At 42.8% G+C, this 26,726-nt stretch overlaps 1 protein-coding gene across 1 annotated transcript in view; it reads right to left on the bottom strand.

The window, feature by feature from the left end:
- Positions 1-26,726, bottom strand: part of GREB1 (growth regulating estrogen receptor binding 1) — a 159,402-nt gene that overhangs the window by 71,998 nt on the left and 60,678 nt on the right. Inside the window, exon 2 of the mRNA XM_025201830.1 lies at positions 4,105-4,261. Within this exon, the coding sequence (XP_025057615.1) occupies positions 4,105-4,261 (157 nt within the window). The remainder of the gene's footprint in view (positions 1-4,104; positions 4,262-26,726) is intronic.

The following is a 26,726-nucleotide window of genomic DNA, read 5'->3' as shown; positions in this document are numbered from 1 at the left end:
TCTGTATCCTGCTCCACTGAGTTCAACCACAAGTCTCTAACTGATGTCAGCAGTACAGGATTTGGATGCTAAGTGGCAATATAAAGTATAAGAAATATTTAGTCTAATTTTTAATTGAGTTATATTCATGGTTCTGTTCAGTTTATGCACAGTACGCAGCTCCAGAAAATGCTACCCATCTCTATGTCTGGTTGCAGAAAAATTTGGATGAAATATCTTGTTTAAGGAACAGTATGTTATTGTGGAATTACAGACTGTGATTCTGATTTGCATCTCCTTTGCACTTTGTGAGGCCATGTGCACCCATGCAGAGTGCTACCAAATCAGATCAGAGAACCAAGTCCAACACTGCACTGGAACCACAGTAGAGGAAATGTTCACTTTCTACTGTAGGCTTAACAGTTTCTGACTCCAGACCACTCTGCTCAGCATTTAACCTTAACATCCTTTCAGCAAAAAACCCAGATGCTCAGCTACTATAAATCCACGTAAGTTAACAGAGTTACATCAGTCTGCAGTTGCTGAAGATCCATCCCACAGTTCTTTATGCATTTCTTAGTTGTTTTTGCAAAAGAAAAAAATAAAAAACACATTCCACAAGAAGTAAGCACTTGACTGAATGCTACTGAAAAATCCTAGCCCATCCACTTTCCAAGGCTAGCCTAATGAGAGTTTTATGCACACGTTAGGCATGATGCAATCAGAAGACTCTCCTGCGGGCCTTGCGTTCTGTGATGGACCACAGTACCCAAAAGTAAAGTCTGAAACATCTCCAATAACAGGAGACAAGGACTCTGATGCCAGCCTCAAAGTGAGTTTATCATAGAAGAGTTCATATTATAAGACTCTCCCGACAATACCAAGAGGAAAAACAATACACAGGGCTAAATACAGTGGATGTAAACTGGCATAGCTCCAATGGTTACCTTGTACCTATACTGATTTATAACTGCTGACAATTCAAGCCATGGTCTTTTATGGTGGAATGGAAAATCGTATCCATGTTTTGGCAGAGACAGACAAGATACAACCCAAGTCAAGGTAAAGCCTTACAAGAGATCTAAAATACCAAGAGCCAGATACCTTTGCCATTTATTACAAATGGTATCAAAAAGTTACTAAACTGCTCTAGAAAGTTTCTACATGTCAATTAATTGGAGGAGCATTCTGTAAACTTGAAAGAGCAAGAAAATTAAGAAAACATTAAACGCTACTCATAAATGCAAGACTAAAGTGGACAAGCCACATCAGACTCCATGTTTGTCTGGCTTCTTGTTTTGTTTGGGGGGTGAGGGGTTGCTTTTGGTTTGGTTTGATTTGTTTGTTTAAGAAAGGCAAGAATCTAGCAACAAGATCCTTCAAAACACATTGGCATTTAGGGAATATTTTTGGACTGTTTCAGAGGTTAGATGGGTGGGCTAGTACTGGAGAACAGAGACAATGCATCAATAATATTGACAAAAGTGAAACGGAATGGCAAATAAACATAGCTCTAAGGGACCCAAGCAACTGTTAGTTTACCTGATATACAGACAAAGAAATAATTACTCGACTGAAGGAACATGATTGGTTAAGGACAAAAGAGGAGAGGGGGTAGTGTGGAGGGGGCAAAGATAGCCAAGAAAGTAACATAGCAATAGATATGACAAGAGAAAAAATGTCCACAGCTTCAGGGTACAGAATAAATGCTTGAAAAGCAATCCTTTTACTGAATAACATACTATTTTAGGGAAGAAAAGGTTATTCCTTATTTTTTTGTGATTTGAGTGGTGTACAACAACTGTAATATGAAAATGCATTGTATGGTGATATTTTAAAATATACTGTGCATAATCAGTTTCAACATTTATAAGCAAAATGCATTTTTAACTTGCTATTAATTTTAGATGTAAATGTAATAATAAAAATGATGGCAAGTGAAAGACATAAAGGGAAAAGTGGTTTAGTTTAGGAGGCAAATTGTGTCACAATCTATCACTAAAAGATGCAGATTGTAAACTTCAAAGATAATCTCAGAAAAGCAGAACAGTCTGGCAAGTAGTTTTAGTAATGTGCAGATATACTTTTAATGGACTTCAGTACATTAGAGGAAGACGTCTGAGCTGTTCTGTTTAGAAATAATTCTGAATCTGTATTTTCAGCATTTTGTGTATGCACAATATAGTTGGCAGTACGCAAATGGACAGTAAGAACTTCTTGGTTTTATTTCTGACTCGCTGAATAGAACTCATGATTCTCTCCTTGCAGGGAAAATCAGTGCTCCAGGGAGGTCCCAGGGACAGTTATGGTCAGGGACTGGCAAAGCCAAGAGTTAGAGAGGATAGAGATGACAAGAGTGAAGTGTCACAGAGCCTCTGTATCCATGGCTGAAAGACTCAGGTTTACTGCCTCTACCTCTCACAGCAAGGGGATTCAAGAGGAAATTATTTTAGACTGTGAGGTGTTGCTGGAGAAGGTTGGGAATGTACAATGTCAAATTGCAAACCTCTCCTACCTTATGGAGCAACATAAGGAAAGCTCTATTACTCAGTCCCTACAGAGTTCCCATTCTCTGAGACAGCCATGAAAGGGGCTGGTTTGGGCCAGGGTTTTGTGAGGTTTTAATTAATTAAGGCCCGATTCTGTTACCATTGATTGAAAGGAAAGTAGGATCAGCCCCAGAAAGTGTATAAAGCCCTTTGAGAACCTTGAATGAAAGGAGTTACAGAAGTGTAAAACCGTACCTTTGTTCCTGAACAATACATCTGCTCTTGCAGCATCTTTTCCAACTGATGTCATAATCCACTTTGTGACATCACAGTTGGTTGCCATGGAAATGATTATGAAATACTGAATAGAGGATAATTACTTCATGTGGGAAATAAGCAGCAGGAGCAGATGGACACTTAAACAAAGACTATATTTTCATGGAAATGTCCTAACTTAGCAATAAAGAATAGAGAAAAACAGTTAAACATGCATGAGAAAGAAGCAGATAGGTTTCATAATAGATTTTTTTTTAAGAATGAAGTATTGGTAAGTGTTTATCTTTTCAAAATGATTTAACCAATTTTCAACTGCTGCACTGTTTATTTTTAGAACGCTTATTTTATTACAGAGTATTTTTCTTTATACATATTTCATTCCTTATTTATCTACACCATCTTTGGCACACTAAGAAAAAGTACACAGACACAGGGGAAACAAATGAAACACTACTTATCCAATAAAAAGAGGTCAGTAATTAATTTAATGATCACGGAAATACTTGTACCAGCAAGACAATGTTCCCTGCACAATGTTATACCTACTGATAACTGCACATTTTAACACCTGACTAAGTAGACTTGCGGTTACATATTAGGAGACCATTTTATATAATGAGTATTTTTGTCATATGTATGCATTTCATCTAAAGTATTCTACCTCCAGGGAGAAAAATGAATCAGTGAGAAAGAACAAAAAGGCAGCCAAGCCAAAGGGAAAATAATATTGCAGAGAAATTCTATGTTCTAAATACTAATTGAAAGTGCATAGGTGGGGTTTACCAGAGAACATAGGTAGCAGCTTAAATCAACACTTTTGTAAAAAGAGATCAAGTTAGAATGTGTTTATGTCCAGATTAATGACAAAAACTTGCTATGATTTACAGGAGTGTTATACATATGTTTGCTTCATTGATTCAAAATAAATCAACTACTTTCAGTTGATCTCATGCACAAAACTTCTGCATTTTTACAACTGTTTAAGAAGGTATAATTCTCACTACTACTATATAAAATAAAGGATAATATAGTTTTATGTTCTGACCTTCCAAAAAACTCTTCACATATTTAATATGGCAATTTATAGTGTTTTAAGTTAGGCATGTACATAAATCTTTGCAAGAGCCAAGCTTTACTCTGTCAAAATAAAAGGAATTGCATAATTATTTTCTGAAAATCTTTCTTTTTTCTTCAAATCAAATTATATTGCGGGTTTTTTTCACAAAACACAGAGCAACCTAATTAAAATACTTTTGAACTTCTCTACACTAACTTGAAATATTCATGTTGGCCTCTGGAGGATTCAAGAATGTGTTCATAATTTTCTTTAAGCAGAAATATAAATACTAATATTTCATACCTTCTAGTGAAGAAAGTTGTTGCTCAGCTTCCAAATACAGCTGAGAAAAGATCGGTCTAGGAACTAAATTGTTTGAGCGGAGAGAGGCCTCAATAGAATTATGGAGTACTTCTTCGAACCTTGTTGTCTTGAGCTGTCCAGCATAAGAGTTTCCCATCTTCTCAAAATAAAAAGAGAGAGAGGTAAGAAACAAGTTTCAATTTTGGTTCACAGAGCTAGCAGATCACTTTGTGCTGAAGGCAAACCACAAATTTCTCATGAAAGAGGAGTACTGCATTGTCTACAGAGAAAGGCAAAGAAAAGGAAAATTGACAGCAGCAGCCACTAAGCAGATCCTGCTGTTAAATTACAGGAAGTTATCTAAGTAACAGCTTTCTGTAATTCAGCAGAAAAGCAGCAACCTCTGACACCTTTTTGGAAGACATTGCTAGAAAATTGATTCTAGTAATTCCCTGTTTTATACAGCAAATTAGGAGATGCATTTTCAATAGTCAGCAATTTTATTAGTCAAATAACCTTTGTTTTCCATATTTTGTAGACAATATACTATAAAGTGTTTTAGGGACATGTGCATTGACCATTCAATGCCCCATAATAACATATGCCTAAAATTTAGATTTTGTGATAAAATTGTGCTTAGACCAGCAGTTTAATTGTTCTCTTTCAACAAAGTAATATTGTTATAGTTTATATCCAGGTAAAAAGAGTGGCTGAAGTTTTGCTGACAATTTCTTTCTCATAAGAAATTCTGAGTAAATGTAGGCAGTGCATTTCCTACAGCAAACATATTTTTAGGATGAGATTAGCTATCTCTTTGATTTAACTGTATGCGTTATTAGGAGAACCACAGGTTTTACTTATCTGTAGTTTAATGAACCAGTCTAATTTAGCCGTTTACTTTCCACATACTTAACTATTGCCTGCTTTCCACTGTGAATACAATGAGCTGGTCTAACTGACAGTCGTATCGGCTTTCTTCTTTCTACTACAAAGTAGCTCTTGCCCAGGGCCCCACGTCCTTTCCCTCCTCAAGTAACTGTGAATAGAAAGCATGAATCCCTTCCTATTTGTGGCTGTAATTCCTAACCACTAAATAGCCTCCTCCCCGCCCCTTTCCGCATTGGATACTGCTTGGGAAATGAGCCTGTTGGGAAGCATCCTCAGAAGCACTCAACCAAAAGAAAAATGACTTTGAATAAACAAAACCACCTTCTGTTCATTACATAGAAATGAGTTCTGTATGCTGAAAACCAGTCTCACTTGGATGTATGTTTGTAACTTTACATAGCACATTCTGCCATGTATATAAATAACTGTATCTACTTAATTTTATCCACCACATTAAGGTTTTGTACAGCATTAATGCAAGCACATAGGGAAACAATAAGGAATGTATGTAACATAGCATACACAAAACATACACCCTGTTGCCATCACATGCACATGTGGGCACGCACACGCGCACGCACACACACACACAGTATACTTGCTAACTTTATCAGTCGAAAATAATGCTATATACAGGAGACATCCATTTGTTGCACAGTTCCATAAAGAAACAAGGCTGATGGTGAAAATGAGGTGTACCATAGGAGAGAGAGAGATGAACCCCTGAACAGAGGTTCTGCGGTTAGAATAAAAGCTGAGACATCTCTCTCCTATACCAAACACAGAGGGCAGTTCCCTGTTGGATGACGAATGTGTCCCACTTCCTTCAGAGGTGTAGTGAGAGCGACCCCTCCTATTTCAGATTACTTCAGTCACAGACACACCAAATACTACTGATGTCAGTGAGGAAAATTTGTCAAGGTTGGGCTGAGGGCACTGCAACCAGAGGGGAATGAGAGGTGGATTGAAACAGGAGGTGCAGAGCTATTTTTTTGGATAAAGGTAGCTGCAGTTAAGAAAGCTATAAAATGTTGAATTCCATCCCCAGTCTGTTTCATGATCAGAAGGACAAAATAATATGGAATTAACTAGATACTAACTAATCTTGCTGCAAGCAGCTATTCACCTTCACAAATGCCATTCAGTCAGCAACCATTTTAAACAGATAGCTTTACTTAAAAAAAGAGATAAAATGGCCTGACTCACAAGATCTGATCCTATCCAGTCAGAAAAAATGTTATTGACACAGGGCTTAACCCTGATAACACTGAAATGAACAGTTAATGTCATTAGGCCTGCGCAAAGCGGATAGTATTTGCTTCAGATTCGGCTAATTTGGGAGACTGATTCAATTCACTGATTCAAATCGCTGTCCCAATTCAATTTGGCTACTGCCGAATCTCCAAATCAGCCAGGTCAGGCCCATCCCGTGCCCGCTCTCCCAGCCTGGCAATGGGTGCCCCAGCCACCCCAGCTCCCAGAACTTGGGGGAAAAAAAGCCCAGATTCAGCGGGTGATGCTGTGTTGGGGGGGGGGGGGTGGAGGGATCCCCGCTGCCCCATGCAGCATGGGAGGCTCTGCATGAGCCCCCTGGCCCCTCCCCTTGCTGCCCCAGCCCCCACATTGGTGTCCTGCCTGAGCCAGCTCCGGCCCTTTAAGAAAAAAAAAACAAAAAAGCCCCAGGCTCATAGGTCCTGCCGGCGGGGGGGCTATCTGTGGTGACCCCCACTGCCCTCCTCCACGTTGGGGGCTCTGCACAAGCCTCCAAAGCCCTGAGGCCGCTGCAGGAGCGGTAAGTCCCTGGGTTTTTCTTGGGTTTTTTTTCTTAAAGGGACAGAGCTGGCCTGGGCAGGGCACCTGTGGAGGGGCTGAGGAAGCAAGGGTGTAGTCAGGGGGCTAGTGGCAAAGCCCCCCATGCAATATGGGGCAGTGGGGGATAGTGGGGATCACCTCCCACCTGGCAGCACCCGGTGAGCCGGGGCTTTTTTTTTAATGTACCACGCTGGGGCAGGCAGGGGTAGCCAAGGGTCCCAGACAGGTTGGAGCAGCCACCGAATCAGGTATGCTGGGGGAGGGGGCGGGGGGGGGCAGGAGAAGGAGACCATGGACCAGATCTGGCCCTCAGACCAGCCTTGCACCACAAGTGCACAGTGTGCCCAGTGTGGGCCTGATCAGTCTAGGGACAGCACCAGGGGTTAGATGGCAGAGCTCCTCATGCTAGATCAGGGGTAGGCAACATTTTTTGGCTGGAGTGCTGAAACCCCCCCACAATGCCTACCACGGAAGGTGCCAGAGTGCCGACATGCCAGGAAAACAAAACGAGAGCAGGGGGTACATGGCAGGATGCCCTGCTTGTGCCCCTTGCCCCCTACTCAAAGCCCCTGCCCCCCAGCCCTGCTGCCCCTTGCCCCCACCCAAAGCTCCTGCCCCCCAGCTCTGCTCATACCCCTTGCCCCCACCCAAAACCCCTGTCCCCCAGCTCTGCTTGTGCCCCTTGCTGCCCACCCAAAGCTCCTGCCTCCCAGCCCTGCTGCCCCTTGCCCCCCACCCAAAGCTCCTGCCCCCCAACCCAGATTCTGTGGCTATCAGCAGCTACCCAGAACCTAGGCCAGCTGCAGCCGGGAGGCTGCAAACAGCTGCTGCCTTCCAGCCCCGGCCCCAGCTGCCTCCCAGCCCCAGCCCCAGGCTCAAGGGAGGCAGCATATACTGGCGATGCCCGCCGCTGTGCTGCCCTCGCTGCTGCTTCTGCAGAGTAGTGCATGGAACCCGGCGCAGCAGGACACAGTGCGGGGTGCAGTAAGCTGCCTGCTGCTCCAAGCTCCCCACTGCCCTGGCCACACTTCCCCTGCAGGCAGGGGCAGCAGTGGGGGGCACAACCCTGTGTGCTGCCCACGCTGCTCCCCTGCACACAGGGGAAGTATAACCCGGGCAGCACAGAACTTGCAGCAGCAGGCAGCTTCCCTGTGCAGACTCTCTGTGCCATGTAGCACAGATCCTGGAGTGGCTGGAACAGGAGCCACGTGCAGTTTAGTCTGTCTGGGGAGGCCACCGCATGCAGTGCAGCTGCTGCTGGGCCTGGGCTGCACCACATGGATCGACACTACATTCAGTAAAGGTCCTAAACCCACTGAAGCACTGGATAAAGTATGCTAGGGGAGATAGCCAGGTAGGGGAAGGGGTGTGTGGGACCAGTCTAGCCCACAGATGAGCCCTATGCCACTCATCCATTCTATAGGGCAAGATGAGTTAGATACCCCTGTCCTAGAGAGTAAGTGCAAAGAGGGCTAGGGGCAGGGATGAAGCCACAGTTTTGCCTCTCTCTCTCTCTCTCTCTCTCTCCTAGGCCTATATTCAGGTTAGCAGAGCTGGCTGTAGGTACTGGAGGAAAGTAAACTGTGTCTCAGTATGCCCCCCCCCCCCCCCCCCCAAATGTGAATTGGAGAGAAAGAAGAATTATGCCTCATGGCAAGCAGCCTATGCAGCCCCCTTTGCAGAGGGTGAAGTAAAAAACAAGGCCTAATCCTCATAGGCTGGAACTGCTCACCTTACTCCTGCAACTGATGAGCTCTCACACTGTTCAGACAGAAAACACAACAAAAAGCACAAAACTGCCCAGTACTAGAAACAGAGGGATTGCTTTGATGCAGAACCATCTGCCATAAATAGATGTGTCAGAAACTTGGAAACCCTTTCACCTCTTCTGAATCCTATTTAAAATATATGAAAGAGAAGCAGGTTTGCTTTTTTCTTTTCCATTCACATGCAATCCATTTATTAGATGTATAACAAAGCCCCCACTGACTAGGACTTAGCCAAGAAGAAATATATTATGTACAAAAAAATCAAAAGCAATATTGGGGTGTTCCAGACCTACACCAGAAATGCTTTAAGTAACATGGAATCAAGGGCTATATGCTGCTTGGAGAACAAAAGGCACCCGTCTAAGATTTTACATCTGTTTCCTGTTTGATTTTTAAGGACACATTGGGCCTTGTTTGGGCCTTGTTACATGCTACACTGAGAGTCGCACAAATACTGATCGGCTTAATGCTAGCTTGCAGTCACACCTTCAACACAGGCGGCACATCTGTGGGGAGTGGCCACACCTTAATGAAAATAGGAGCTAGGCTGTGCAGATCAATATATAATCCTGATTTAGAGCGGCATAACTTTGAGTTGCATAACAAGTGCTTGCGCTAAGCCACCTAAAGGTGTTAACGTGCAGACAATTCAGGGGTTAAAAGCTCCAGGAAGCATCCAAAATTAACGTGTAACAAGGCCCTTACACATTTATGTTCATAGCATATTATGCTTTAGTGATGTTTGTACCCACTTGGCCTGGATAGGAAAATATTCTGTTCTTCCAGTTTATAAATGCCCCCCTGAGGTATTAGCATCTGCTATTCCAGTTTTTATTCTGTCTTTGAAAAACAAAGGCATGTTAAATGGAATAAAAAAATATTGGCATAGCGCTTCCAGAGCCAGCCAACCGAGGATACAAAAATCCTATCTCCCGTGCTTCAGAAACCATCATCATGAACACAAACTAAGGGCTTTCATAGATTTCATAGACACTAGGGCTGGAAGGGACTTTGGAAGATCATCGAACCCAGCCCCTGCCCCAGGAGCAGGAAGTCAGCTAGGGTCAAAGGATCCCAGCAAGACAGTCATACAAGTGTTTCTTAAAAGAGTCCAGAGTAGGTGCTTGCACCACCTCTGAAGGGAGTCTATTCCAGCCCTTGGGGGCTCAGACAGTAAAGAAGTTTTTCCTTACGTCTAGCCTAAAATGGTCTTGGAGGAGTTTCCTTACATCCAGCCTAAAATGGTCTTGGAGGTGTCATCCCTTGGGGTGCTCGGGTGAACAGACATTCCCCCAGATCCTGATGTACACCCTTTATATACTTATAGGCAGCCACTAGGTCACCCCTGGGCCTGTGCTTTTCCAGGCTTGTTTATACTGGGTCAACATCTGGTAACGGGGAGAACAGGGCTGAGCACAACCCATCTGAGCCCAATAATGCACTCTAGAGATGTAAGTTTTTACATGAGGCTGTTTTATACATATCCCTAGCACTCTCAGCAGACCCAGGAACCAAAGGTTCAAGAGCAGATGCTGGGGACAAGCCTAGAGTAGCCTCATAGACAAATTTCTAGTTCTGGAGCACATCAGCAGATTCAAGCAGACAGTCCTGTGCTCCGCAAAAGCTGTCGTGATATAGACAAACCCTAAGGAATCAGGGTGGTAGAGCCACTATTATCTCATAGTTTCATAGTTTTAGGGTCGGAAGGGACCTAATAGATCTTCTAGCCCGACCCCCCGCCAGGGCGGGAGAACAACAAAAAAACCCTAAAAACAAAAACGGGACTCAAATGAGTCCAGCCAGGTAGGCATCCAGCCTCTTCTTAAAGACCCCCAGGGTAGGGGCCAGCACCACCTCCCTTGGAAGTTGGTTCCAGCTCCAAGCCGCCCTAACTGTTTTTTCGGATGTTTTTTCGGATCTGTTGGGATCTATAGCCCAAATCCAACTCCACCTTTGGACAAGTCAGGAGTTCTTACATGGCTACAGTTAGCTGCCTAAGGGACATTTCAGGCTACTTATATATATTTTACACCCAATTTCCCCCCTCTCACCCAAGGCATGTAACTTCCTCTAATACTAGATATAGGAAAATCATGACTAGCAGCCATTTAATAGTGTAGAAAAATGATGACAACAACCCTCCCACTTTGGAAACCAATAACTTAGTAGTTAAAGCCCTTACCCAGGAAGTGGGAGATCACAAGACTACACAATTCATGCAGAGGGGGATTGAACCTACACTTCCCATTTCCAAAAAGAACTCTCTAAAGATTAGAACATGGGCCAGGCATGGCCTAGAGCAGTGGTGCTCAATCTTGTGGCCCTGTGGACCAGATGAGAGGACCAGGCCTGGTCCACAGGCCAAATCAAACCCCATATGCCAGAATCAGGCCCTGGGGCCTGGCACCACTCCCTCCCTGCCTCAAGCACTAAGAGGAGACCCTGGAACCTCCCCTGCACGCCAGAATTGGGCCCCAACAGCCTGATACCTCCTTCTTCCCCCAGGACTGGTTCTTAGGGGCCTGGTACTGCTCCCTCTCATTCCCACATGCCTGGATTGGTCCCCACGCTGGGATTGGGTGCCTGATTCATTGTGACCCGGGGCGCCCGATGGGTCAGAAAAACTGGCATTGGGGTTTGGTGTCATCATTCTCCCACCACCAAACTTCTGGATCCATGGGGAGCCCCACAAGCTGGATGACACAAGGCCAAGAGGCAGATCTGGCCCGCGGGCCAGAAGTTGAGCACCCTTAGTCTAGAGCAGAGATGCTTAATCTTTCCAGCCCTGTGGGACCGATCCTGCACACGGAGCTGGTCTGCAGGCTGGATCCTGCATGATGGGCCAGTCTTTAGGCTGGATCCAGTGCAGATTTGAGACACAAGTGCAATCCAGCTGCAGCATGACCCTATGGGTCAACCTGACTCTGTGCACTGAATCTGGCCATAGGAAGACCCCAGGTGTTGGCCTGATAGTACATGACAGTTACAGCCATGAAGTGACTACACACTGGCACAATCTGGCATGCAGAGCCATATCATCTAGGTCTACAAGTCCAGAAATTTGGTAGCAGTGGACTAGTGGCAATTAAAACTGTTCCCCTAACAACATATTGCCATACTTGTGGGGAGTCTCATGGGCTGGATGATATGGTTCTGTGGGCCGGATCCAGTCTTGGGCCACTGGCCTAAAGTACCCACCATTCCTCCTGTAGAAGCTATCCCAAGATCATTGGGTCCAGCCCCCTGCACCAGGCAGGAAAGACAACTGGGGTCAGGTGACCCCAGCAAGATGCTTGTCCAGTCTTCTCTTAAAGATCTCCAGGGTAGATGATTGCACCACCTCTGGAGGGAGCTTATTCCACAGTCTTGACACCCTGACTTTGAAGAAGTTTTTCCTAATGTTGAGTCAGAAACGGTCTTCCAGGAGTTTGTGGCCATTACTCCTCATTTTCCCCAAGGATACTCTGGTGAACAGTTTTTTACCAAGCCCTTGATGTACTCCCCTAATGTAGTGGTAAGCTGCTACCAAGTCCCCTCTCAGCCTTCTTTTTCAGTCTAAAGAGTCCCAGGTCCCTAAGTCTTTCCTCATATGGCTTGCCTTGCAAGTCTCTGATCATATAGGTGGCCCTTCTCTGGACTCTCTAAAGCTTTTCCACGTCCTTGTTAAAGTGTGGCACCCAGAACTGGACACAGTACTCCAGCTGAGGTCTCACCAATGCCAAGTACAGTGGAAGAATCACTTCCTTGGTTTTGCTGGAGATGCATCAATTGATGCATGCCAGAGTATTATTTGCCCTGCTGGCTACAGCATCGTACTGCCAGTTCATACTCATACTGTGGTCTATTAGTACCCCCACGTACCTTAGCTTCATGGTGCTGGTCAGTTTGTTGCCACCAAACCTATAGGTGTGTAGGGGGTTGTTTGTCCCCAGGTGGAGTACTTTACATTTCTCAATGTTGAACTTCATCTGGTTCCAATCAGCCCAACTTGCTAGCCTGTTGAGATCCACCTGCATCTGTAGCCTATCTTCAAGCATGACCAAGTTTCTCCATAACTTGGCATCATCAGCGAACTTGGCCAGTGAGCCCTTTACCCCCACATCCAAGTCATTGATAAAGATGTTGAAAAGTACTGGACCAAGCACTGACCCCTGAGGGACACCACTGGCCACTTCTTGCCAAGATGACACAGATCCATTCATTAGGACTCTCTGAGTCCTGCCCCACAGCCAGTTTCTCACCCACCTGACTGTCTCCCAGCTAAGCCTCCAATCCTCCAATTTTCTCGTGAGGACATCATGGGATACCAGATCAAAGGCTTTTTGGAAGTCAAGGTATACCATGTCAGCCTCCTTTCTCTTGTCAAGGTGGCAAGTTACCTGGTCATAAAAGGAGATGAGGTGGGTGAGACAAGACCTGCCTGTGACGAAGCCATGCTGGCTGTCATTCAGAATCCTACCTTCTGCAAGCTTATTGCAGATAGACTCCTTGATGAATTTTTCCAAGATTTTCCCTGGGATAGAAGTTAGGCTAACTGGCCTATAGTTACCCAAGTCCTACCTCCTCCCATTTTTGTAGATGGGCACAACATTGGCCCTCTTCCAGTCCTCAGGGACCTCTCCAGAGTACCACTAAGGAAGAGTTGTAAAAGAGTTTTGCCAGGGGTCCCACGATGACTTTGGCCAGCTCCTTCAGCACTCTTGGATGAAGTTCATCTGGTCCTGCTGATTTATATATGTCTAATTTTTTAACTGATCACATACCAATTCTATAGCAATAGTAGGAAGGTGGTCAGTCCTACTCTGCTTATTCTGTACCCTACCTGACAGGATTTTCCCCTTGGCCCAGTGAAATACCAAGGACTTTTGGAAAGTCTTAGACACTGTGTGATCAAATACAGTTATAAATTTAGGTGCACACTTTGGAGGCTATTAAAAATGGGTAAACTTGTTCTTAAACCCATTCTACAGCATAGGAGACAGCTTCTCATGCTGGTATAAGCAAGCTCTGGCAGGGATTCCTTTTTTCTGTTAGAGGGTTAGCATCTCCTCTACATAAAACAAACTGCTATGTTTAGTTTCCCAGAATAAGATACCTTAATTGTAAAGTGCTCACTCTTGGCACCAGGAAGTAAACACTATGAGCCCTTTTTTATCTTTTCCCATTGAACTTGGAGCTACCAATCGAAATTTCTCGTTCTCGCTCTCCCTCAACTACAATTGGAGGACATAAGCAGAGGTTTCAAATGTCCACGTATTCCAGGCAACAACCAGAAAGTGACCAAAGCTATTAAAAAAGGCCAGGGCAGCAGCGGGATGTCCTAAACTGCACCTGCTAATAAATCCCTATCACATGCTCAGTCTCTCTGGAGAGCCTACAGAGGAAAAATATTCTCCACTACAAAGACAGAAGAGGAGGCCTGGAAAAGGTGTCTAAATCCGATATCAAAAGTAGAAAAGAACGAGACTCAGGCAATAGACAGAGTCTCCAACAAAACAGCACAGCATACTGCAATAGAATCTCACAGACAATGCTCCCTCGCATGTGTAAAGATAACTAGCACATTGCACAAGAAAGGAGCCTCCCCTGAAACAGGAAGCAGTTGCAAGAGTTCTGTCAATTCCACGCCATCCTCTAGCCGCTACGGACCAGAATTCCTGTAAATGACCGGAACGTTTGTGTAACCTAGATGTGGTGGTGGAGCTGATTCAAGAAACTCAAGTTCAAGTTCAATTATTTATCCTTATCTAGACCTTGGAGAAATAAGCTGTTAGCGTTACTCTGCAAAGACCATATTCTGCATGTACAAAAATGACAGGTGCATGGCTGGGTAAGTGTCATTTTCGCACGTAAAGTGGAACAGAATCTACCCCAAAGTGTCTAAAATGGGAGGAATCAACTAGAATCACGTGACTAGTAGCAGCAACAAAAGAGAAATTCAAACCTCACAGACCCAACAGCACAGGGGCTCTAACTCTGACCAGGGCCTCTGCCTATTATGTAATGTAAATATTTACATTACTTTCACCTTTACTTGTACTATGACTAGGGACCCACCAAAATCATTATTTTGTGATTTTCACAGGCCCCACAAAATAGTGCAAGCTCTGCAAAGAAGTGTGGGGATCCACGTTTTTGGCAGGCTCCCTGGAAAAAAAAAAAAAACCTCACCAAAAATAAAATGCTTGCTCCCTCTGGGAAACTAGCAGTTCTTGTGGCTGCTGTAGCCTAGCCATACAGCCTGCTGGGGAAGGAAGGGGGAACTGAAACTACCGGCACAGCAAGATGGCTGCCGCCCCCACCTTTCGCCTTTGATTGGCTGTCAGGTCTGTTCATCATATGGCCCCACCCCTCGCCACCAATCGGTGAAATCTGCCAGCAGCCACCTCGAGTTCGATAGACCCCTAACCATAATTTGGAGATCTGGAACTGATACTTTGGGAAGGTAATTGCAGTGTTTGAGTTTGGCTAGGGAGGCCAAGAATTACAATGACTATGAATATTAAATCAAATAGCAATTGATGTAAAACAGAAGTTATACAAAGCAGAAAAGAGATAAAGAATAGTAAAATCCCTTATTGGCAAGGATAAAGAAAGTACACATACATTTTATATATATGAGGAAAAAAGACATTCTAAAAGTGGTATGTTCTTAGTAGATAAACATGGTAACATTGTTAATAATGATGCACAAAAGGCAGAAGAGTTCGATAAATATTTCACTTCCGTATTTGGAAAGAAAGAAGCTACTATCTTCTAAGAGGCTACCAGCTACTAATATGCTACTATCATATGAAGAAGAAGAATGCTCCAATCCATTAGTGACTCAGGAGAACCTTAAACATCATGGAAAAACAACAGGTCCAGATTCAGCTTGTATCTCAAAGCACTACAAAATTAATAGAAACCCCACCTCATGAAATGTCTAGACTGCTACATTTAATTTTTAATAAATCATGGAATGAGCAGAGAGACTGACAAAACAATGGAAGAGTGCCTATATTTTACCAACGTTAAAAAATAGCAAGTATTAAGATCCAAGCTATTACAGGTCAATTAACCTGATCTCAATTCTAGACAAAATAATGAATAAAATATGGGTTTTGATTAATGCAATATTAAAGAATGAGAATATAATTGCTGCCTGCCAAAATGGCTTCCTGGAAAATAGATTTTTGCCAAAAAATGCTGATTTCATTCCTTCTGAAATTACAAGTTTAGTAGATGAAGGTAATTAATACTTGAGTTTATCAGATTGGAATGCTATCTGGCATGGAGGGATGGGGAACAGGAGGACGTTAATTATACCTCAATATGAATCAGGGCTGCTATTTGCCATAGGGTTTTTTCCTAGGCAAAGATGCAGGAGTGGGTGGTGTGATGTGGAGTTTCTTTGTTTTGGGTTCTATTTGGGGAATTTACTGTTGTTGTCATTTATTGTAAGCCACTCTGAGCCCTTCTGGATAGAGTGGGATATAAATCTACATAACAACAACAATAGCAATAACAATAGCGGTAATAATACTAACAATAGCAATAATAGATTTAATATGTGTAAAACAGTGATTTCACAAAAGTCTCTGCTTAGACTTTTGTAAGGCATTTAACTTAGTATCGCAAGTCATTCTGATTAAAAAATTATAGAATATCCACAAAATATTTGTTAAAAGGACTCACTGGTAGATCTCAAAACTAGTTGTCAAATGGAAATCTTTAGTCAATCGAGGTGTTTCTAGAGGCCTCAGGCATCAGTATTAGGTCCAATACTATTCAACCTTTTAGTTTAGCAATGACCTGAAAACAACTATAAAATTACTGCTCATAAAATCTGTAGAGAGCATAAAAATCAGCAAATAATAATGATGAAGATTGGGCAAATATATAAAGTTATCTGGATTGCTTGGTAAGCTGGGCTCATTCAAAAAAAACACATTTGAATAGAAAATGCAAATTCATACATCTATACCTATATACATACAAAGAATGCAGGTCATGATAAGAGAAGGTGACTGGATCCTGGAAATCCTAAAAAAATTATTTAGGAGCCCAAGGAAATTAGCTTAACAGGAAACTCCCAGTGTGATGCTGAGGAAAAAATAGGGGAATAGTGAGCACAAATAGGGAGTTAATTGTACCTCTGAATATAGCAGTGGTGAGACTGAAATTTGAATACAGCATTGCAATAGACGGGGCTTGTATTTCCATCACTGGAGGGTTTTAAGAGGAGGGTAGAGAAATCACTGTCAAGAATGATTTAAGTATTGTCAATCCTGCTTTGGGATCAGGGAAAGGACTAGGTGGCTATGAATTTCCTGAGTTCCTTCCACATGCCTATTTCCTAAAATGTGCGTATATTAAAGAGGGTATGAACGAGACACACACACACACACATACACACTATTCAAAAGCTGAGAAAATGCCTTACAGTGAAGGAGCTCATTTTGCTTATCGAAAAGAAGACTGAGGTGTGACTCAACTGTAATGTATAAATACCTCAATGAGGAAAAAATACTGAAAGATTCTTTAATCTAGCAAAGGAAAGCAGAACAAGAACAAATGGCTAGAAGATTAAACCAATCTAAAATTAGAAATAAGGCTTTCATAGTGACTGAGATCAACCTCTGGAATAAATTCCAAATGGAACTGGTACAATGTCCATCTCTTACTGTCTTCAAATCAAAATTTGATGTCTTTATGGAAAATATAATCAAACACAAGATACTAGGCTCAGGACATGGATAACGAAGTGAAATGTAATAGCCCGTGAAACAAAAGAAGTCAGACAAGATGATCTATTGCTTCCCTCTGTCCTTAAAATGTATTCTTATGAATTATGTTTTATAATTCTAATATTATAAAAGCCTAAGTCCATCTTTCTGTCTGTCCATAACACTTTATTCACACTCTGATTGGCTGATGGAAACAGCCAATCAGAGTGCTCCAAGAGTAGGGGAGCACCGCCATGATTCCGAAGCTGTACCAAGGACTGCAGCTTGGTGCAGTCTACCTGAAGACTGGCTTCTTTTATTTTTTTATAATAAAAAAAAATATTTTTATAATAAAATTATAAAAGAATATAAATAATATACTATTATAGTATTAGATTCAACACACTTTAGTGGATCTCTTGGGCAGAAATACCTATATGAGCTTTTTGGGGCTTGAAGGGCCCTCAAGAGGTGACCTAGTCCAACCCCCTGCTCAAAGCAGAACCATCTCCAAGTAGATTATCCCTGCCAAGGGGTCTAGCCAGGTCATAAAAACCTCCAAGGATAGAGATTCCACAACCTCTCTGGATATCCCGTTCCAGGACTTTACTACCCTCCTCATGAGAAAGTTTTTCCTACTATATAACCTAAACTTCCCTTGCTGCAACTTGAGCCCATTGCTCCTTGTTCTGTCATCTGTCACCACTGAAAACAGTCTAGCTCCATCCTCTTTGGAACCGCCCTTCAGGTAGTTGAAAGTTGCTACAAAATCCCCTCTCCATCGTCTCATCTCCAAACTAAATAAAACCAGTTCCCTCAGCCTCTTCTCAGAAGTTATGTTCCCCAGCCCTCTACCCATTTTCACTGCCCTTCACTGGACTCTCTCCAATTTGTACACATCCTTTCTGTAGTGGGGGACCCAAAACTGGACACAGTACTCCAGGCGTGGTCTCATCCATGCCAAATAGAGGGGAATAATCATTTCCTTCAATATACTGGCAACACTTCTACTCATGCAGCCAACTATGCTGTTAGCTTTCTTTGCAACAAGGGCACACTGTTGGCTCCTATTTAGCTTACTGGCCAGTGTAACCCTCAGGACCTTTTCTGTAGAGCTGCTGCTTAGCCAGATGGTCCCCAGCCTATACCTGTGCAGAGGATTGTTCCTTCTTAAGTGGAGGACCTTGCACTTGTCTTTATTGAACCTCACAAGATTTATTTTGGTCCAACCCTCCAATTTGTCAAAGTCTCTCTAAATCCTTGCTTGGTGTCATCAGCAAACTTGCTGAGGGGTGCACTCCATCCCATCTTCTAGGTCATTGATGAAGATATTGAAAAAACTCAGTCCCAGGACTGACCCCTGGGACACTCCACTGCCAACTAGACAGTGAACCATTGACTGCTACCCAGTGAGTGCAATGATCCAGCCAGTTTTCTATTCATCTTACAGTAGAGTCATCCTACCTCTAATTCCTTAGCTTGCTTGCAAGAATGTTGTGGGAGACTGGTATCAAAAGACTTGCTAAATTCACACCCACTGGTCTGCCCACATCCACAAAGCCACAGTCATCATGGCATAGAAGTCAATCAGGTTAGTCAGCCATGACTTGCCCTTGGTGAATCCATGAAGACTCTTCCTAATCACCTTCTCCAAGTGCTTAGAAATGGATTCCTTGAGGACCTGCTCCATGATCTTTCCAGGGACTGATATAAGGTTGACCAGTTTCTAGTTCCCTGAATCCTCCCTCTTCCTTTTTTTAAAGATGGCCACTATATGTGCCCTTTTCCAACCATCCAGGACCTCTCCTTACCAAACCATGAGTTTTCAAAGATAATGGCCAATGGTTCTGCAATCATATCGACCAACTCCCTCAGCATCCTTAGGTGCATTGTGTGCAGCTCCGGGTCCAGATTTTCTAAACAGACCCTACCCTGTTCCTTCACCACTTTTGGATGCTCACCTCCTCCCCAAACTGTGCTGCCGGGTGCAGTAGTCCGGTATTTGACCTTACCTGTGAAGACCGAGGTAAAAAAGACATTGAGTACTTCAGCCATTTCTGCATCATCTCTCGCTAGGTAGCCTCCCCCATTCAGTAAGGGACCCACACTTTCCCTAATCCTCCTTTTGTTACTGTCATACTTGTAGAAACCCTTTTTGTTACCCTTCACATCCCTTGCTAGCTGCAACTCCAGTTGTGCTCTGGCCTGCCTGATTTCATCCCTGTATGACCAAGCAATACTCTCATACTCTTCCTAGTCATTTGTCCAAGTTTCTACTTCTTGTAAGCATCCTTTTTGTGTTTTAGCCCAGTGAAGGACCAAGCTGGTCTTCTGCCATACTTGCTAGTCTTCCTGTGCACTGGATAGTTTTCTCCTGTGCCCTTAGTAAAGTTTCTGTAAAGTACAACCAGCTCTCCTGGACTCCTCTCCCCCTCAGACTGACCTCCCAGGGAATCCTGCCCATGAGTTCCCTGAGCGAGTCAAAGTCTGCTTTTCTGAAGTCCAGGGTCCTTACTCTGCTGCTCTCCATCCTTTCTTTCCTCAGGATCCTGAACTCAGTCATCTCATGATTGCTGCTGCCCAAGTTGCCATCCACTTCTACGTCCCCCACCAATTCTTCCCTGTTTGTGAGCAGCAGATCAAAAAGAGCATGGCCCCTAACTGACCTCTCCAACACTTGTACCAGGACGTTGTCCGCAACACTCTCCAAAATCTTTCTGGATTCCCTGTGCACTGTTGTATTGACCTCCCAGCAGATATAATTTCCCAGCAGATGTGTTGTTTTTATTTGCCTTCCACTTCTCCTGTTTTCAAACATACATTCCTAACCTGGAGGGCCAGTGGCAGAACAACTCAGACATAGATTCATAGATTCATAGATTGTAGAGTTGGAAGGGACCACAATGGATCATCGTATCCGACCCCCTGCCCCTGGCAAGAAAGAGGACTGAGGTCAGATAACCCCAGCCAGGTGACTATCTAGCCTCTTCTTGAAGAACTCCAGGCTAGGTGATAGCACCACCTCTCTTGGAAGCCGATTCCAGATCCTGGCCACTTCAAAAATTACTTCCTAATACCTAACCTAAATCCACTCTCAACTAATTTACACCCGTTATTCCTAGTCACTCCCTGGGGCGCCTTAGTAAACAACGCCTTAGTAAAAACCCTATTCCCCATTGACCTCCCCTAATAAATTTATAGGCGGCCACAAGATCTCCCCTCAGCCATCTCTTGTGAAGGCTGAAGAGATTCAGCTAGCTCAACCTCCCCCCATGGGGTCTATCACGAAGGCCACTAATCATGCGAGTGGCCCTCCTCTGGACCCTCTCCAGATTCCCCGTGTCCCTCTTGAAGTGTGACGCCCAAAACTGGGCACAGTACTCCAACTGCGGCTTGACCAGTGCCGCATAGAGGGGGAGCATCACCTCCTTTGATCTATTAGTCATGCACCTGCTAATGCATGACAAGGTGCAATTGGCCTTGTTGATGGCCTCGTTACACTGCCAGCTCATGTTCATCTTGGAGTCAATTATGACTCCAAGATCCCTCTCTGCCTCCGAGCTGCTGAGAAGGACACTCCCCAACCTATAGGGGTGCGGGGGGTTCCTCCTTCCCAGATGGAGTACCTTACATTTATCTTTATTAAATTGCATCCTATTTCTCTCTGTCCATTGATCCAACCTGTCCAGGTCAGCCTGAATCTGCTCCCTGCCCTCCGGTGTACTAACTTTGCCCCATCACTTGGTATCATCAGCAAATTTGGAGAGGGTGCTCTCCATGCCCTCGCCCAAATCGCTGATGAAGATATTAAATAATATTGGTCCGAGGAACCAAAAATTTTTTGTGAAACTTTTTTTTGCCACACAATGAAAATATTTTGCTGCAACACAGCCAGGCTGAGGAACATTTCATGGGGATGTCTTCCTCAGGTCCATGAAGGAATTTCTGGTCAAAATGAGAGAAAGAGAAGACCTGGCCCCCAAAAAAGCAAGAACCTAGGATATGCGTGAATGGTAGAGCTGGCACTTGAACCTGCATCCCACAGTCCAAGGAAGTTCCTTGACTGCATGGATATTTGCTATTCTGGGAATAAGTCTTCTACAATGTGTCCTTCTTAGAGCAGTGCCTTTGCATACCTAATTAAATAGTCATTGAAACAAGGCTTTGAACTTCATCCTTCATATCTCAGGCAAATAGCCTAACTCAGGGGTTGTCAACTGGGGGTACGTGTACCCCTGGATGTACTTTGAAAAGTCCCAGGGGGTGCACGGGGGTGGGTGGGGACAGAGCACCCCCACCCTGTGCCACTGCCTCACAGGAGCAGAGCCGGGCTGGGGTGAGAGCAGGGCTGCACAGGTGCCTCATTGCCGCTGCTTCGCCACCCCCAGCCGCCCCACCCAGCGTCCGGCTGCTCATCACCACTCCCTCCCCTGGAGGTACACTTATTAAAAAGGGGGCCACCAGGGGTACACTTAATAAACAACGTTGAAAAGCCCTGTCCTAACCAGTAAGCTATAGAGACAGCCTCTCTCTCAGGACATGGGTACACCAACAAGCTGTCAGGAGGTAAATGGGAGTCAGGAGAGGATTTACGGCATGTCAGCTTCTCTGCACATGTAAATGCGGTGCCTAGGAGCAATAAACTCTAGCACTCTGTGCACCAAAGTTTATTGCTTCACCTTAATATGCACATGTAGGTGCACCCACTGTCTCTTTAAAACATTAAATATTATCTATGAGTTGTAGCTTATGCCATACCGACACAGCTACCCCTGCGAAAAGGCTTGTTAAATTGGCCAGAAAGGGGGCAACTGTTATTGTACATTTCTTCTACTCTGGAAAAGAATTAGGAATATCTCAAGGATCTATTAATTACTGCATTACATCTGATACATGCCTTATGCAAAAGAATTAGTTAGCTCAGCTTAGTTGTGAATAGCTGTCTACATCACTAAAAACACCAGCAAGGGCATTAGTTGGTTTCCTTGTTGACTTAATGGAGGCAAGAAGGTATGAATGGGCACTTTTACTGCTAAAGGTGGTTCTTTAAGCCAGGACTGAGAAATAGGTTGTGAATAAGCTTTATTTCCACACACTTTGCTGTACCTGCGCCATGGAGCCATCCTCTAGGGATGCCTATCAGTACCTTTAATTAGCACCGAATTATATGAAAAATGGGGAGAAAAGTTGAAATTTATATAATAGGCGTTGATTGCAAAATACTAGTTGGAGTCTGATAAGTGTGCCAGTTCAACAATCTTCACGTTAAATACGGCATGATAATAAAATGGTATTCATACAAGAATATATAAAATTACAGTGATTATTTGCAAGGAAAAGGAGGCTCTTATTGAAGTACTGTAAAAACTATATTAACACCTTCACTGTGGGGGGTTTTTGCTTTTAAGGGGCTACGTGTGTGTGTGTGTGTGTGTATATATATATATATATATATAGCAGGTCAGAATATTTTTGATTAAATGAAATATCAGCAAAATATGCTTTTTTATTGAAGGTGTATTTGTTTCCATACAGCTTTTATCAGAAAATATTTTGAGAAAGAAAAGGAGCGGAGATACAGAAAGAGAAAGAAAGAGAAGTATGTTATATAGGCTACTGCCCTGGTATGTGGGAGACCAAGTTCAAGGGTAATTTGAAATTATCTGAGATGAAAAACTTAATCATACCAGGGACTGGAGTATGTCTCCCACATCCCAGCCCAAATCAACATACATATATACATTTTACCTCAAAATGTTCAGTTTCGTTTCTCTCTAGTGAGGAATGAAAACCCTCAAACTGCTTTTCTCTAGTGAATTCTAATCATTAGTACTAGTAAAAGTAGCAACTGTAGTCTCTTATATATTGTGCTGACAAAAATCCAAAACTCCAGCCTAGCAATTTGCTCCGAAAGAATAAAAGAATCTCACCACCAGAAGATCTCCTTTTCCACATGGGAGAGAGTTTATGGGCAATTCACTAGTCCCTATCTGAACACCACAATACTAAAAGCAACATTAAAGGTTTAACTTCAACCACTGTCACCCTAGCTTAGTTATTTTGGTCATGAATCCTACAATATTATTTCTGTAATCAAAATTTTGAACCCACATATTCCAGTGAAAACAGATCAGAAATATTATCTACAACACCAAATCAAATATTACTTAATTGTTTCCTAATAATCAGTGTGGAAACTAACTCACAATTAAATGCAGAGATGCTGATTAAACTAGATAACAGGGCATAGAGAAAATAAACCTCCCCTCGCAATCCAGCCAAGATCAGTTCTGCTACTGTTTCTATTAAAAATGTATATATGGTAAGACAACTTGACAGATGCCATTTTCTTTTTCAGTTGCATGTTATTTTATCTCATTTATTTTGGTCCTGGAAAATAATAAGCTATGAAAGCTGCATTTCCTTCCTGGTGCGCGCCAATTAAATCACAGCGCCAGGAAGGAAATATTTCCAACCAACAAAGTCTCAGAACAGGAATTCAGAAAGAAAAGGCCCAAGCTTTCAAGCTCACTAGAAAAGAGCTCATGGGTCCACTAGGTTTTCTGGCAATTTTGGATTAAAAATCAAACTATTTCTAAACCCATCACTGGAATAAATTCTCTCACCCATTTCCAAAGTGAGAAAACTACGCTAATATATTTATTAATATTGGTGTGGTGTGCAGAGATTAATTACACAGCACTTTGTAATAAAAGCTAAAATTCTGATGAAAAATAAGTGCTTTCATTGCAGGCTTTTTTGCCTTTGGAAATTTCCCCAATGTCCAAGAGAATGTAAAACCAGATTTGGGCAAACTAATTTTCAACAATCTCAATGAAGAGCTGCCGGGAACTAGCCTCTCTAGATAAACAACATACAGAACAAATTACAAAGATACTAGGATTAATTTTCATTATGATTTTTTTCCCCATTTTTGGCATCATATAAAGAATATCAGCATAAAATCAACATCTTTAGGGGGTTTTTTGCTTAAATGTTCAATTGTAAAAATAAAAATAAAATTTTGAGAAGAGTGGAAGTTTCAGTGGAAACCTTAAAATTCCTACAAGAAAAGGTTGAGAAAAACAATAAATGCTTCATTATGATCTTATTTGTTTACAGGAACAAATCCCCGTGTACTGACCAGCTCTACCAATAACCACTGTAGAAAACTTAGCTAAAATACTGGAAAACGCCAGCAAGCAATAAGGCCATGAAAGATGTAAAAGATATCATCACTGACTAAGTCTGCAGGTCTGGACTGAAGCATACGAAGTTCAGTGTAGAGGAATTTACTCTACGCAGCCTGTCTTCTACTTCTCCAGAGAAAGAGAAAACTCCAGTTGACAACCAGATGCTGTTAACTGTGAACCATGAAAGACAGATTCTGCTTTAACACTTAGTTTGCCTCCTTTGAAAAGAAAAACATAATTTTATAATTTAAAAAACAAAGTCTTCTTAGGATAAAATTGTTCATGTCTACACCTAAACCAGAGGTGAATTTATTTGGAAAGTTTGAAGCCAATAAAACAAATCATTTTGAGTTATGATGTTGGAAATTTGATATTTAAATCAGTTTTGGGGGGAAATGTTTTACCAATTTTAATCACTACTATTATATAATAAATTCCTATTATACAAAGACCAAACTGATCTAAATCACAAGTCCTCAGCGAGAAATCATGTAGTGTACTAGTTTCACAAAGTGTAGGTTCTCAATTAAAGAGTTAATCATATGCACAATCCATATTAGGAATTCTGCTGGGGAGATTATAATTTATTTTAGATGCCTAAGGAAAGTGGGAACCTGTACTGAATTTATTGCAGTTACACTATCCATAAGAGCCATGCTTATCGACAATCTACCCAGTTTAAATCTCCAATTTTGCCTATCCCAAAAGTCAAACACTCCATCAACTTTGCCTAAATTATTTGAGTTGTGGAAGTAATCCTCCCAGAAGTACAAAACTCTAATGAAGATGAAGCATAACGGGCAGTGGTAGAAGGAGAAGGAAAATGGAGTCGAGTATAAACTTAGCTGGGAGACTTTAACGGAGCATTTATTGGTGTTTGGGCATTCCGTTTCTTCCTGTTTGTTTCTGAACTCTAACTTTCTAACAACAAACAGTTTGTTTTTTGCTGGAAACTTCCTCTTGGCTAGAACTCTGTGTAAATGGATTTGTTTTTAACTTCCAGGAGTGTGTCCCCTATGATGAACAGCCAGTCATGTGTTTCACTCTTTAATTCTGTGATTGCCTAAGAGCACATCAAGGGGCCATTTTTTAAAAAAAAATACAGAGCTGGGGGATAGTCCGGTATTGTAATAGTGCTGCAGGCTAACCCTAATATATGATATGGCAATAAATACATTTAGGCAATTGCATCCTGTGAATGCTTTGGCACTCCTTCCTGCAGGAAACAATGCATTCTAATGCAGATTTCTTTGATTTTCCTGCAGGATCTCACAAACTTTGCAGGTGTTACTCTGGAGAGAAACCCCTTATCAGCAGTGTTCACTGTAGTTTAACTAAAGTGCTTTATGTCTAGCCCAGATCCCTGACCCTCTAGCCAGTCAAGCAGTTCTGTTCTGTCCTCAGTTCAGCTTTTCCATGCTGCTTTGATCAGCTCCTGGCTTTTGATAAAAGCAGCTCTTCCAGAGACCACCTTCAAACTCTCTTAAAAAGAATTACATGCATTAAATGCTTTGAGCTTGTTAAGCAGCAGGAAGAAGCTGAATGGAGAAAATCAGTGCTAGGAAAGGAAGGCTGAAGTAGCAGCTGGTAGATTAGTGGAAAATGTTCCCATGGTAATACAAGTCTCAGCCATCCCTTCTCCTAGCTCCATGAAAGCAGAAGAGCATGAATTCACAGATCTTCTCACCCCCATGTTAACAAAGGGTTCGGTTCCTTCCAGAGAAATAACCTCAGCCCTATTGAGAGAGGACACCTGAAGGGTCTGAAGGGCATACAAATAGCAAAAACTAGAGACACGTAGGCCAAGAGGTAAATAGATGACTTGGGGGTATATGCTGTTCCTCATCCAGTGTCAAAAACACTCATAGGAAAGGATGCTACAACCTGGGGGTATATTACTGGTGCAAACCAGTTGAGGAGAGGGAATGTTTTGGGGTCCAAAAACACTGTGGATACAAAAGTTGTCCATCAGTACTCACAGACCCTTACATGATCCACCAGATTTTGAAACTTTTCAGCTTCTGAGTCACTCAAGAAGGGGGATCAAACGATTTTGAAACTTTTCAGCTTCTGAGTCACTTAAGCAGGGGGATCAACCCCTGCCCCTCCAATGGACTGTTAGGGAAGAACTAACTCCTTAATGGATTTTCTTTCCCAGATTCCCCCTCCTCTGAAAAATATGGATAATCCTACACGGAGAAGACAAAAACCTATGGAAAGATTCTAAATGATTTGTGATCCTGTTGGGATGA

This window comes from Alligator sinensis, unplaced genomic scaffold (assembly GCF_000455745.1).
Source record: "Alligator sinensis unplaced genomic scaffold, ASM45574v1 scaffold678_1, whole genome shotgun sequence".
Taxonomy (NCBI): Eukaryota; Metazoa; Chordata; order Crocodylia; family Alligatoridae; genus Alligator; species Alligator sinensis.
This window is presented reverse-complemented; position numbering and strand designations above follow the sequence as displayed.